This window comes from Diadema setosum, chromosome 17 (assembly GCF_964275005.1).
Source record: "Diadema setosum chromosome 17, eeDiaSeto1, whole genome shotgun sequence".
In the NCBI taxonomy this organism is placed as follows: domain Eukaryota; kingdom Metazoa; phylum Echinodermata; class Echinoidea; order Diadematoida; family Diadematidae; genus Diadema; species Diadema setosum.
The window spans coordinates 27,324,383-27,337,358 of record NC_092701.1 but is presented as its reverse complement, the minus strand read 5'-3'; the positions used below and the strand labels follow the sequence as shown (position 1 = coordinate 27,337,358).

Sequence of the window (12,976 nt, the reverse complement as noted above, 5' to 3'; positions counted from 1 at the left end):
CATGGAACGGGTGTTCTCGAGCATGCCGATATACACTGTGCATGGTGACATACTCAGCATACCTCAACGACTTTTAGTGCAGACAGTACTGGTGGACCTTAACCAACTGCAACCCCTCCTGCCCCCATCCCATCTGACCCCAACGTGACCCTCGACACGACCCGACACGACCCCTCACCTGTGGATGACGTCCCTGATCTGCTGGTCCTTCTCCTCCTTCTGCACCTTGAGCTCCACCTCTGTCTTCTCCACCTTGAGGCGCATCTCGGCGAGGGCGGCCTCCGCCTCCGCCTCCTCCTCGTCCAGCTTGCGCTTGGTCTCCGCCAGCTGGGACGCCATCCGGTCCAGCTCCTCCTTCAGGGTGGAGATCTCCGCCTCGTACTGTCGGAAGGAGGAGGGGGGATGATGTGTGTATGATTGTGTATTGGGAAGAGGGGAGGAAGAATGTGGATGTCATAATGAATAAGAATAACTCAATGATGCAACAACATAACTACAAGAACTACCTACTACAATATTACTACAAGTAGTAACACTAACAACAACAATCACAACCACTACTACTGCTACAACTGCAACCATAACTACTTCTACTACTTCGCCTACTCTAACTGGTACAACCACTCCTACAATTGCTACTATTACGACTTCCTGCACTACTATTCCTACTACTGCTACTACTGTTGCTGCTGCTGCTGCTGCTGCTACTACTACTACTGCTGCTACTATTAATAACTTAGGAAAACCTCTTTAGTCTTAGCACTGCCCTTAAAGGGTTAATGTCTCTTCAACAACAAATTCACGCTTTCTGAAAGAAGGAAGAAAGCCTCCATGTGTTTAAGAGCTTACCTCTACCTGCGAGCCGAAATCCGTCTGGACGTCCTTGTCTCTTGGCGAGTCGGCTGTCCGTTTGGTCCAGATTGGCAGCTGACCCATCTGGTCCACTGGCTGGATGCGGTGCACCACCTGGCTGGACTGGACGCGGTGGTGGTGGCGCGGAACCTGCTGGATGATTGCCTCCGTGGTGACGGTGCCGGCGGCAGAGTGGTCCGGGGCGGACTCCGGCACCTGCTTGGGCTTGGAGGAGAACTGAGTGATGATGTTGCGCCGCTGCATCTGGCCCATCGGGGGGCTGTGCTGGTGCGACTGGCCCTTGCTGTTGTTGGCTGTCCGGTTGTTGTTGGCTGGGAAGGCGGTCTCTAGTACTGAGGGTCTGACAACGGCTGTGGACGAGTGGGTGATGAGGGACTCCGGCGACTTCTTGACGGGATGCGTCGGCGTTATCCGGATGTGCGCCATCTTGCTCTTGTTTGTGCTCGATTTGTGATCGTCTGGCGTGGTCAGCATCACTTCCATATGTGACATGTTGGCATCTTTCACCACATTCTGTCCACTGCTGCCCATAGGGAGGGTAGGGGCCGATTCAAGTCCGTAGCTCTCGGAGAGAGCTTGCTTGGGGTTGGGCATGCTGAGCGAAAATTCCGGCAGCCCTGTTTGGCCACCGCTGCTTATCTGGAACGTGGCTTCCGACGTTTGTGTCCACTGATTATTGCTATTGGCATCCTGCATGAGGGTTGAGAACGGTGGTTGCTGCAGGGTAGCAGATGGCATCCTTTGCTGCACACTGTCCACCGTTCCCACGGCTGTGCTACCAATTTGTAAAGTCGGTGTGAAGTGGATGGAACTGCTGCTCGGTTTTGGGGTCTCCGTAGTCTGGAAGATTTCCCCGATCATCTCTTTAGTTGATCGGGGCGTTGCCTTTGGGAGCGTGTGCACCATGTGGCCCTTGTGGCCGGGCGGAGCCATCCTGTCTGCCACGGTTTCACAGTCAAAAGTCTGACCTCTGGGCCCCTTATCTCTCCTGTTCCGCGGAGGCGACGCCACGCTACTTGACGAACTGTGCGACACATCCCCGTCAAGGTTCGACGCGTCGGAGTCCGCCCCGTTGCTGGGAGTACTGTTAATGGAGCTCATGCTGTCCGTTCCAGCGTCCCTCTGCCGCAGACTCCGCGAGAACTGGAAGGCGGGGTTGGAGAAAGACAGCGGCTGCGTGACCTTCTGCCCGCTGTCGCCGTTCTTTGGTTTGCTTGTATTGCTAGTACTGATGGATGGACCCGGTTTGGCGTTGCTGCACAACGTGTCCACGTGTATCGTGTACACTTTCTTCTTCTCCTTGCCCTCCACGCTCCTCTCCGACCCCGCCCTGTTCCTCTTGCAAGGACTCTCCTCGAGGGTCACCAGGGTGTCCTTGCCGCTGCTGCCGACAGGATCCTGGCTAAAGTGGCCCACGTTGACCTGGATCTCAGACTTGCTGACAACCGAGTGACTCGGCTCCACCATGATATCTGCATTGTTCCTGTTGTTCATGGTATCCCCATCTAGATGCCTGACCTGCACGGACGGATCGTTGTCCTGCTGTATGAAGTCCACCAGGCTGTTGATTGTGGAGGACTTGGTGATGGTCTTGTCCATGGCGACGGCATAGAGCGGCAGCATCTCCACGTCGCTGGTGCTGGAGCCCTCGCCCTCCTCAAATATCTTGCTGAGGTTCTTCTTGGCCTGGGAGGCGGCCGTCGAAGTCGTCGACGAGTTGCTGGATGTTGCTGAGCCCATCGTGTTGCTGATGTGGACCTCCCCGGACTGGTACGGGATGAGCTTTTCGGGCTCATTGAGCTTCTCCGTGATCTTGGCCAAGATGGTTGGCAGACGATCCAGCTTCTCCTTGGTAGTCTGCGCATGAAACCACAGTACAAGCAAAAAATGAAACAAAACCAAGAATCCATCTTTAGTGTCGTCATTGTTACAGGGTAACATCAGAAAAGCATATCCTTAACTCAGAAAGACGCAGTAGCGTGGAGTAGGAAAGCTGGTCTGGCAAACATACATTTGAAAATCCCTGAAAGCAACTGTGTACAGCTTCAAAACTGATCTCTATGTTAAGTACACACACGACCGAAGAATCAATTGGTACCAATGGGCATATGCTTCAATGAACATTCTGGCTAATGGATGCTATTTGTGGTTTTCAAATGCATCCAACATCACCATCACTTCCTTCCACCTCCTACGGGATAATCCCCATTATTTCAGAGCCATCATCATTATTATCATCATCACCATCAAATTGATAAAATTCTTCCGTCACATTTTTTTTTTTTTTATTGCAACTGACTGACATTGCCCTACAGCAATGTTGATGTGGGTCAATTTGTCAGTCAGTTGCAAATCATCATCATCATCATCATCAACCAATTCCTTCTCAATGTTGTCAGCATCCCCCCTCCCCACATCTCCCTGGAACGTGCCAAGAGATGTCTCAAACTCTACCAACCTTGTCGAACTTCTCCATGGCCTCTGAGAGTAGAGAGTGAGTGAGGGCCAGCTCTCGGCCAAGGTCGATGTACCCGCTGAACTTGACTGCATGGCTCTTGTCCGATCCACTCTGCACGACATGGGAGAACAAGTGAAATCAAAATTTATCCACATACTGCAAAACGAGGAATGTTTGCGTGCGTTTTAATTTTGCGAATTTCACAGGAGCCAAGATTGGTGAAATTAGAATGCATGTGAAAGTTCTTGTCTACACCATATGGATTGAATGTTAGAGGCAACTTGAGAAAAATTTCGTGCCGCCAACAAAGGCCATCGGCTCCAATTCGCAAAAATTTCATGCTGCGAAAATATTATGTTTTACAGTATTCTACCCTAACAAGAATTACATTAAGTTTTGAAATCCTAGAAAGAGCAACAACAAAAGCTCTCTTTGGAAAATACTGTTTCTATCAAATCTTCAGGTTTATTATCATTGGTAGGTGAATTTACAAGCCTCAAGTAAACCACGCTGAGGTAGCAAAGAGAAAATGCACTCCACACATTTCCCTCATGTGCATTCAGTTCTGTTTCTGGAACAGCTATTGTATCTTTTGGTCACTTTGGCATAGTGATCTATCAGGCAAGTGGACTTTTGTAACAATGATTATCGCCTTTGGGGCCTTCTTTTCAAAAGATGTTGCCATTTCATGCTAAATCCTGCTGCCGCATCTGTTCTGCAAATGTTCTGCAGATTCACAGCTACGCTAGAAAGAAGTGGTCAATAAATGCAATCCGTGCCCAATGCCCCATTTCTAAGGGGAGAAGGAATCACAACCCCCACTGGGAGACTACTAACATACATGTATACTGTAGATGGGATTCCAGTAGGCCAAGCCTGTGTATGATGTCGTCATCATGATGACTAGAGGAATGGCAAAACTTGTCCAACCACAATGCAGATTGAACGCGGCAGAAACAGGTCCTTTGCTGCGGGACTTGTGTTGTGCCAGTTTGACGAAATATCCAAACTCTGCAAACGTAACTATCATCCACGCTGCACTCGTATGATGCTGTGCTGTGTAGGTACGAGTGGATCGGTTCCTAGTTTCCTCTCAGAATTTCACAATGCGGTTCCGATAATCACTCAGTCCCGCAACAAATGATATAAAGTAGGCTGGAAGATACAAAGCTGCATAGGTCAGAGCAGCATTGCATTCGCACTGTTAAGGAGTCGTCATGCAGAAAATTCCTTGCGAAAAACATGTGAGCAACCAAATCAAAATAAATCTTCACATGACAAGATTTCCATAGTCCAATCACAGCTGGCACAACAATTGAGAACGGAGCTAATGCTATCGCAGCTTGCGACTGTCTCAGGCTGTTTGCGGGAAGGACTTCCGACACACTGAGCCAAGTTGGCAAAAAACTGACGCCTACAACGGTCAAGTTGGCACATGGCTCTCTCATGGACATCAAAAAGTCTGAAGCAGGCACTTCACTTTTGGGAGAGTAGAAAAAAGGGTTTTCATGTGCTTTAATCCTGCCCATCAGGCTAACAAATCTCCCAGATCTAGATCTGCCTCACCACATAATCTGCATCCACAGAGAACACTGAAGTGATAAAATCAGAATCTTTTGCAGAATCCATGGACTAAAGGATCAGCGTTCAAAGACGAGAAGTCGCTCTAAATCCATCCCCGAATGCTACCAGGATTGCTGCTTCCAAGTACTTCCTCACGCTCTCAGTCTCTCTCTCTCTCAGTTGTTACTCTGCAGAATGCAAAGAGAACGTTCCCTCAATCTGACGAGGTCAGAAAAGGTCAAGTTACTCTATGTGGCAAGGAGGATTGTCATGCAGGCCTTCAACAAGACAAGTGAAAAATGCTTGCTCATATTTCTCCCGAGCTCTTCTTCCCTTTCCCACTGAACTTGCAACCATCTCTCTGCACAAAGTGACAGATACAGGAGAAATGCCCCTCATGAAAGGTACGTCAACCCACGTTCCCTAGCACCACATGACGAGGTGACTGTCACTCTGTCCCTGTTCATCATCATTTTATCCCGCTCCTGATTGACTAACTCAGCTCTTCTTCCTTGACCCTCCTACGATCCTTCTCCCCTACCCCCCACACACCCCTTTGGAATCCAGTTGCAATCTACGTGATGAAAGACAAGTGGTGACTCAAGCAATCAATTTTTCTAGCTAGGACGGGCGCTGGTCTCTGGACAGAGTCCAACTTGGAGTGGGTCGCCGCGAGTCGCCGTTTTGTCTTGCTACGCAGAAGACGACAGAAACAAACAAAAAAAATCTGACGCAGAGTTCAAAATTGTGAGTGCAAACAGATTAAAGGAGACGTCAAGGGGTGTGAGCTGTGTCGCCCAATTGCGTAGCCTACCACCTGACATGTGGCAGTAATGACGCGACTGCCACATTGCTTGACATGTCTGTCTTGCTGTGTATAGTAGGATGGGGGGGGGGTGGGGGTGGGGGTGGGGGGGATAATGGACCAAACCACCAGAGAGACATCAGCAATATTTGGCTATCTAGTGCAATTTTTCATACCACCTACTCAGGACATATTAAGGAAGTGGTGGCTTAGACAAAATTTTAATTTCTGAGAAGGGTTCATTTTGGAAAAAAACAAACAAACAAACAAAAACAAGTTGTTTTCCTCTTTGAGGAAAGGGTGTTGTTGAAGTTTAGTTCATCCCCCTAAAATTTGTGTCCAATCATTATGTTTGTTTTTTGTAAAAAAATAAGCAAAACCTTGTGACAAAGCAGCACTTGTCTGTGCCAAAATATGAGTTGCTTTAATCCTTATTCCTCTAAGGTGCATTTGACAAGTGGTGTAGACCCAATTTCATGTTTACTAAATAAGCAGAGGTTGGTGAAAGAGGGTTTGATAATTTTTCTGTCTGTATACAAAGTGAGAAGAAGTCAAGGTATGTGAGAGAAAGAGAGAACGAGGGATAGAGATGAGGAAGAGGGGGGGGGGGGGGGGAGAAAGGAAGGGGGAGGGGGAATGAGAGAGAAAAGGGGGGGGGGGGAGGGAATCCTGACCAGTGTTGAATCCAGGGCAGCATATATTTGATGTCTTGAAGAAACTTGCAAACTACGACAAAACAAAAACAGCTTTAATAGGTCAGGAGGGTGATTCACAAAACAGGCAACCATTTTTGACAGAATCACCCCTCATGCCCCCCTGTACGTTTGGAGTGCAAGTTAACACATGCTTTTCCTCCTTGGTGTGAAAAGTTCAAAGAAGGAGTGAAAACTTTGATGATATTTGCTAATCCAGGGACAGACACGATCCTGGGGAGGAGAGGAGCTAAACAAGCAGACACGCCAATATCATGCTCGCACCACTTGTTGCATCGTCCCGCTCGAGGCGAGAAAACAAAGATGTGGGCCATACACACAGTGTATGTTAGCCTGTTTCTGTAAAGAGGAAAAATGTCTGATGATAATCACAGGGGGCCCTAGGGTGCTTGATGCTCACCTGAGCTATGACACAAATTTGAGCTTGACGGCAAACTCCCTGTGGGATCACCAACATCCAGCACCATTATGGCGTCATTAACTGTTTTCAAAATGAAAACTACCTCTACACAAAATGTGATTAAACTTCAAAACCGCCATGCCAGTTTGCAATCTATAATAACTTGCCAAGCTATGAAATGTGAATCAACATTGACAACACACAAACAGAGGAAGAGCTACTAACAAACAAAAACTTACTGGCACATCCTTCCGAAAAGTACGTCTACCTTGCAGCTTTGCCAGCTCCCATCGGTCAAAGAGACTCTCCGACACATGTCGACATTAAAACTGGCTCACTGACAGATCGGCTAATCCTGCCCCATCTAACAAAAACATTCCTCCTGACGCATGGACGATGCCGAGACACGAACTACTCACCCTCCATTTCAGGGCAGAATCCCCGCCAAATCGACCCGCTTGTCTGTAATTGGCCGGCATGATCCCCGCAGGTTTTTCTTCCGACGAGCTCTACCTCAGATCGAATCGCGGTGATGTTGCTTTTCAACCTTTTAAATGAAACCTGGCACAGAAGGGCACTTATGGTTTGAAGAAATCGGCCCTCAGCCCTGCATTACTGGATATGTACAGCTTACTTCTGCAGTCGGAGAAGTTTATTCTCGGCAAAGCGACAACTCAAAAGTGAGCACGGCAAAGGGGAGAGAGACATTTTGTGCTAAATGGCGGCACCGTTCTCTTTATTTATTTGAATCACCTCGTTCAAAACTTTATGGATCGCTTGCCAACCACCATGGAGAAAGAAGTAGCAACATAACTGCATCGCCTTCCTTGACTCACAAAAACCTTCAGACATTTGTTCTTCTTGACTAATGCTATGTCTCGGGCGTAATCTAATTAAGATTTCCCCTTTGAATTCCAGAAACCAATAATCTCTGTCTGCAAATCATATTCCCCAGAAAAGAAATGGTTGAGGGGGGGGGGGGAAGAGGGAGGGCAACATCACCACTCGAAAATGTCTGCAATCACTGATGTTTCAGCCTATTAAAACAGCAAAGTTGTTGTGTGACATATCCGTTCATGATCTGGAGAGTGACAGGAATTGCCCAACTACAGCACGACATTAATCTGATATCCCCTCATCTCCAATGACACTACAGAAGCTTCCCCCCCTTCTTTCTTTTCCCTCGACATCGCAATCTCAAAGACTCACAGAGGAGTTAGATCGCATTCAAAAAAAAAAAATCCAAACGACTCCAGTTAACATTACGCCGACAGATGAATATAGTCATATCATGGTATAGGAAATGAACACACAGTCCGAAACTCTTTCTCTATCATCATTTTGCAATTCCCCGATATCCTTGCCTCCTAATTCAGGAAATGTGCAAAGGACTTCCTGACAATCTTTTATTGAAAACATTCTGCAAAGCTGTTTGCTTATTTCAATCAACAACAAAAGGCCGACTATTTTCTCAGAAAAAATTGAGCATAAACATCTACGTTTATTGCTGACATCAGGAACAAGAGTAAGCACTTGAATGACACAATTTTGATTTTTTTTTCATTTAAAAAAAATAAAGTTATGGCCTTCACACACAGACAAAAAAAAAAAAAAATTGAAATCATTATACCATAAAACATTATTTTCTTCATACTGCATGAGAATAATGAAGATATCATTTGACTTTTTATGTCTTCACTCAATCTTATTATACAGAATTGGACAGAAAGGTCTTTTGCCCCTTCTATATTGTTGTCACATATCACATTAAGCCTCATGTGACTTCAAATTCAGCCATCCATTTCTTTTGTGTGTGTTTACGGCTGGGCTGATGACTTCTGTGTATCTCTCTTGTCCCTTTGTGAGCTGACAGACAGAATTTTGATGGGTGAATTTCAACACACGCTACAGTCGTAAAAGTAGGTTAAGAACACACAAAAAAGGACCTACACAACATCTGCTTCATTTTCACATGACATATTCCAGAGAGAATTGTCAAAACCTCTTCGCTCCCTCCCTCCTTTCCCCTTGTCCCTCCCCCTTCACCTCCCCCACCCCCTTCCTTCCCTCTTTCCCAAAATGCAGCACAAAAAGTTTGGGTTTCATATCTTCCACCATCCCCCTCTCCATCCCCAACCCCCCCCCCCCAACACACACAAAGCCGATGCCCGGAATGGTGTGATTCAATGGAGACGTTAGCTTCTGACGCAGGAGATATAATCTGTCAGGGTGCTGGCGAGGCTCGGAGGACCACCGTGGGAATGAATCACAACTGTCGTCGAATGGGGGCAACCCTGAGAGCCCGGGGGAAAAGAGCATTTGCGTCGGGGATCCCTCGTCACGTACACAACTACATCAGGTGTACAATGTCTGACGACTGGCCACAGATGTGTCATGCAACAGTTACATTGCAAATTTCTTTTTCGATAAGAACTCCCCCCCCCCCATTTAAAAAGAAAAAAAAAATGCTCCAAAACATTCGGGCATTGCCAAGATTTTCACACAAAGAAATTGGGGAATGTTCCATTGGAAATTTTTGGGAGGTATTAGTGACAGTTTTGTCCGTGCGATAAGATTTTGCGATGACTCTTGAGATAACGTGCAACACTGGCGGCTTGATAGCTGTCACACGGTTTACACAAGCATTGGAGAAGACAACAATCTGATTAACTGCAGTACTAACATCACTTTGAGGGCATCTTTCGTTAGGCAGATAAAAAATTTGCCAAATATACGTTATCACTGAGACCTTCGATGAGCGGAAGCGTGCTGAAAACTTTGTCATCTATGGATGAGGGTGACAAAAATGTTCAAAGAAACGGCATCATGACGGGCATTGCTGACAGAGACCGAGGCATGAACAATACGAGGAACACTCAATTAGCGATAACTACGTTTGAAGATTCCTTGTTACATTAAAACTGATTTCCTCCAGCTGCCTTTCCACCAAGAAGAGTGAGAGATTTATATGACAAGGAAACTAGATTATGCCCATCCCCCATCCTCCAAAAAAGATAATCCTGAAGAGTTGGATTGAATCAATTTCAGCCACACTCTGGTCATAATGGCATAATAGATGCACAGGGACATGGTGATGAGTGTTTAAATTCAATATATACTTTATCACTGAAACTCAGTGCATTACATCCAGCTTGGTGCAGATGCTAAGGCTTGGCTGAAATTCAAACACTTGTTTCCGTTGAATTTCCAAATGTAGCATACGGTGAAATCAGAAATTTTTGGGTGCATCAAACTTTTGCAAAATCTGCGAGGAGCAAAGATTCGCTTAAGTAAAATGCATGCGAAAGTGTTTTGTTTACACAATGCATTTGATGCCAGAGGCGATTTGTGAAAGTTACATGCCGTGAAAAAAGGCTGTCGGCTCCAATTCCTGAAAGTTTCATTCCACGAATGTTTCTGATTTTACACCATCACTGATGGCAGATGCTGCTCCAAGAAGGTTTCGAAAAGAAAAGAAAAGAAAGCAGGACAATATAAAAACAAACAAACAAATATACAAACAAACAAACAAACACACACACACACAAAAAAAAAACCAGACAAAAATATTTGGTTTATCTCACCGATATCTCCTGTAGAAAGACCTTCATGTTGCCCCACTCTCGTTCCAGGAATTCGTTCATGTTCAGCATGTAACTCTCCTTGGTACCAAATCTGAAGCATTTTTTTTTTTTCAAAGAGAGAAGAGTGGACATCAATGACCATCGTCCTCCAAACATAAAGCAAAGAGCCATAGTTCGGACACTGCTTCAAAAATTGCTTTCATTCAAACCCTCTTGAGGACAGACTGATTTTGCTATAACACGTACTGCCCGAGTATTTGCGGGACTCGTCATCAACAGGTTAAGAAGAAATATGATCTATAATACATATTTACAAGAACAGATTAAGAATAGATAACAAAATGTTTTGTCTCATGTAAACAGTAATACGGGAGAGAGACTAAAGTGCTGAAGACAGGAGGATGGAAAGAAAATGGTTTTAAAAAAGGCAGAGAAGAGAAACAGGAAAAACAGATTTAGCAAGAGATACACAAACACTTTGACTTGGATGAATAACTATCTGAAATGTGCATATCTGAACACAAGAGGGCACTGTTACCACACAAGCTCAGGAAATATTGATGATACTCAATGCAGATGCTTCCAAAACTGAGCAGGATGGTATGGTTTATAGCAGCATGCATTTCTATCCTATCCAACTTTTTACAATACAACTTTTCACCACTCGTTATAGTGAATTTTGCATCAAATTGGAGAAAGAAGTCTTGTTCCGAAGTAGACTTGTCATGCTCATAGGCGGTTAGTTGATTGATTGGCAGTGTAGTCAATAGAAAATGAAGAAATGGGAGCATAACTTACTGGAAAATTCTTCGGAATATTTCATACAGGGGTGTGCAGCTTTTGGCATGTTGCAAATTGACTGTAGTTAACATTACGCCCCAACAGAAATACCACCAACTGATTGTTCATGGTCTTGTTACCATGGCAACTGCAATGTGGCTACACTCACTTGGTGAAGTTGGCAAGAGCCTGGACCGTCTTGGCGATGAGCGTCAGACACCGCGACGTCTTCTCGTCGGGGTACTCCTGGATCAGCTCAAAGAGACTGGGCGACATGATGGCGGGACACAGGAACCTCAGGAAGATGCAGCCACTGGGAGGAGAGAGAAAGGGTCTATAGGTTAGCCAAGATGTTCAAATCATATTCAAGAAGAGTAAAAAAAATACCCATGAAACTTTGCTGCTTTGGAGCAAATTTTGAAGATACTATTTACACTGTACCTAGAGGCAGTCAGTAATCTGCTTTGCAGGCAAAATATGTTAATTTTCATGAAATTTGGTCCACTTACATCAATTGCCCCAAACTTCAGTCTGTCAGGGGACTGGCATACACTGACGCATGTGACATTTGAACTAACAGCGCCTCTCAAGAGCCGGCTAATACAAAGCAAAATTCCCAAACATGTTTTGTCATAACTCTTCAAACTTTTGAATGTCTTGTAATGTACTGATAGCCTCAGTCTTCAAGTTAATCCACTGTTTCTAGCCATGCATACTGGTTTTGCTAATAAACCCCCACATTTGTATGTTTCTGCTGATTCTGGGAAAAAATGAAAGGATGAATGAAAGAATGAATGAATGAGTGGAGAAAAATGAATGCATGAATGAATGAATATGTTCTCTCTCTCACCTGATCAGCTTGGTGCAGATTTCCTCGCCGTTGATGCGCTCGGCGAAGAGCTGGCGCAGCCGGTGGAAGATGGCACGCAGGTCTGACGGGAAGGAGGCGGAGGAGTTGAGGATCTTGCAGCTGGCCATCTCGCACATGACCATGAGGGAGGCCTGGTGCTCGGCCAGCGTCCCCCCACCCTGGATCCTCTCAGGGTCCACCTCGCAGTCCTCGTTGGTCATGTAGAGGTACTGGATGAAGTCGCCCAGCGTGTCTTGGAGGTACTGACGGACAAACAGAGCAGAGATCAATGCAGAGACAGCGAGAGAGAGGGATATCAAAGAGGGAAATAGAACAAGAGGAGGAAGTGGAAGAACAGGACAAGAAGGAGGAAGAGGAGTAGGAAGAAAAGGAGGATGGGGAGGAAGAGAAGAAGGAAGAGGAGGAGGAAGAAGAAGATGTTGAAGAAATAGAAGAAGGACGAGGAAGAAAAAGCACAAGCATAAGCATAGAAAATGACTTTATGATGTTACTTTATACTGTATGTTTGCTTAACAAAGTTCCATGTCATATATCACTGTTACAACTGAGTGATGTAATCATCAAATTTTTAGTAGCATCATTAACTATCATCATTACTACATTTAGCTTCCTCTCCATCATCATCATCATCATCATCATCATCATCATCATCATTTTCATCATCATCTCATCAGCAGCAACAGTATCATGATCATCATCATTATCTTCATTATCATAACAACCAACAATCATTCTCTTTCAAGTAATTTGAGACAACGAAACTGTTCAACAACTGGCTTACAAAAGTGATGACACTCTTAAAAAACAAAAAAACAAAAAAGAGATGGTAACAGCATCTTTGTTTGGTTGTGATCTACCTGTAGGACTCTGTTACCCAAGACCTCGCCCCCCCTCAAAAAAAAAAAAACCCAAACCAACAACAAAACAAA

The 12,976-nt window shown here is 45.4% G+C and overlaps 1 protein-coding gene across 1 annotated transcript in view; it reads right to left on the bottom strand.

The window, feature by feature from the left end:
• Nucleotides 1–12,976, bottom strand: part of LOC140240893 (uncharacterized) — a 338,767-nt gene that overhangs the window by 11,226 nt on the left and 314,565 nt on the right. The window contains exons 14-19 of the mRNA XM_072320671.1: nucleotides 12,027–12,289; nucleotides 11,346–11,489; nucleotides 10,397–10,487; nucleotides 3,332–3,442; nucleotides 850–2,730; nucleotides 179–381 (exon numbers count right to left, since the gene is read on the bottom strand). Coding sequence (XP_072176772.1) covers nucleotides 179–381; nucleotides 850–2,730; nucleotides 3,332–3,442; nucleotides 10,397–10,487; nucleotides 11,346–11,489; nucleotides 12,027–12,289 — 2,693 coding nt within the window. The remainder of the gene's footprint in view (nucleotides 1–178; nucleotides 382–849; nucleotides 2,731–3,331; nucleotides 3,443–10,396; nucleotides 10,488–11,345; nucleotides 11,490–12,026; nucleotides 12,290–12,976) is intronic.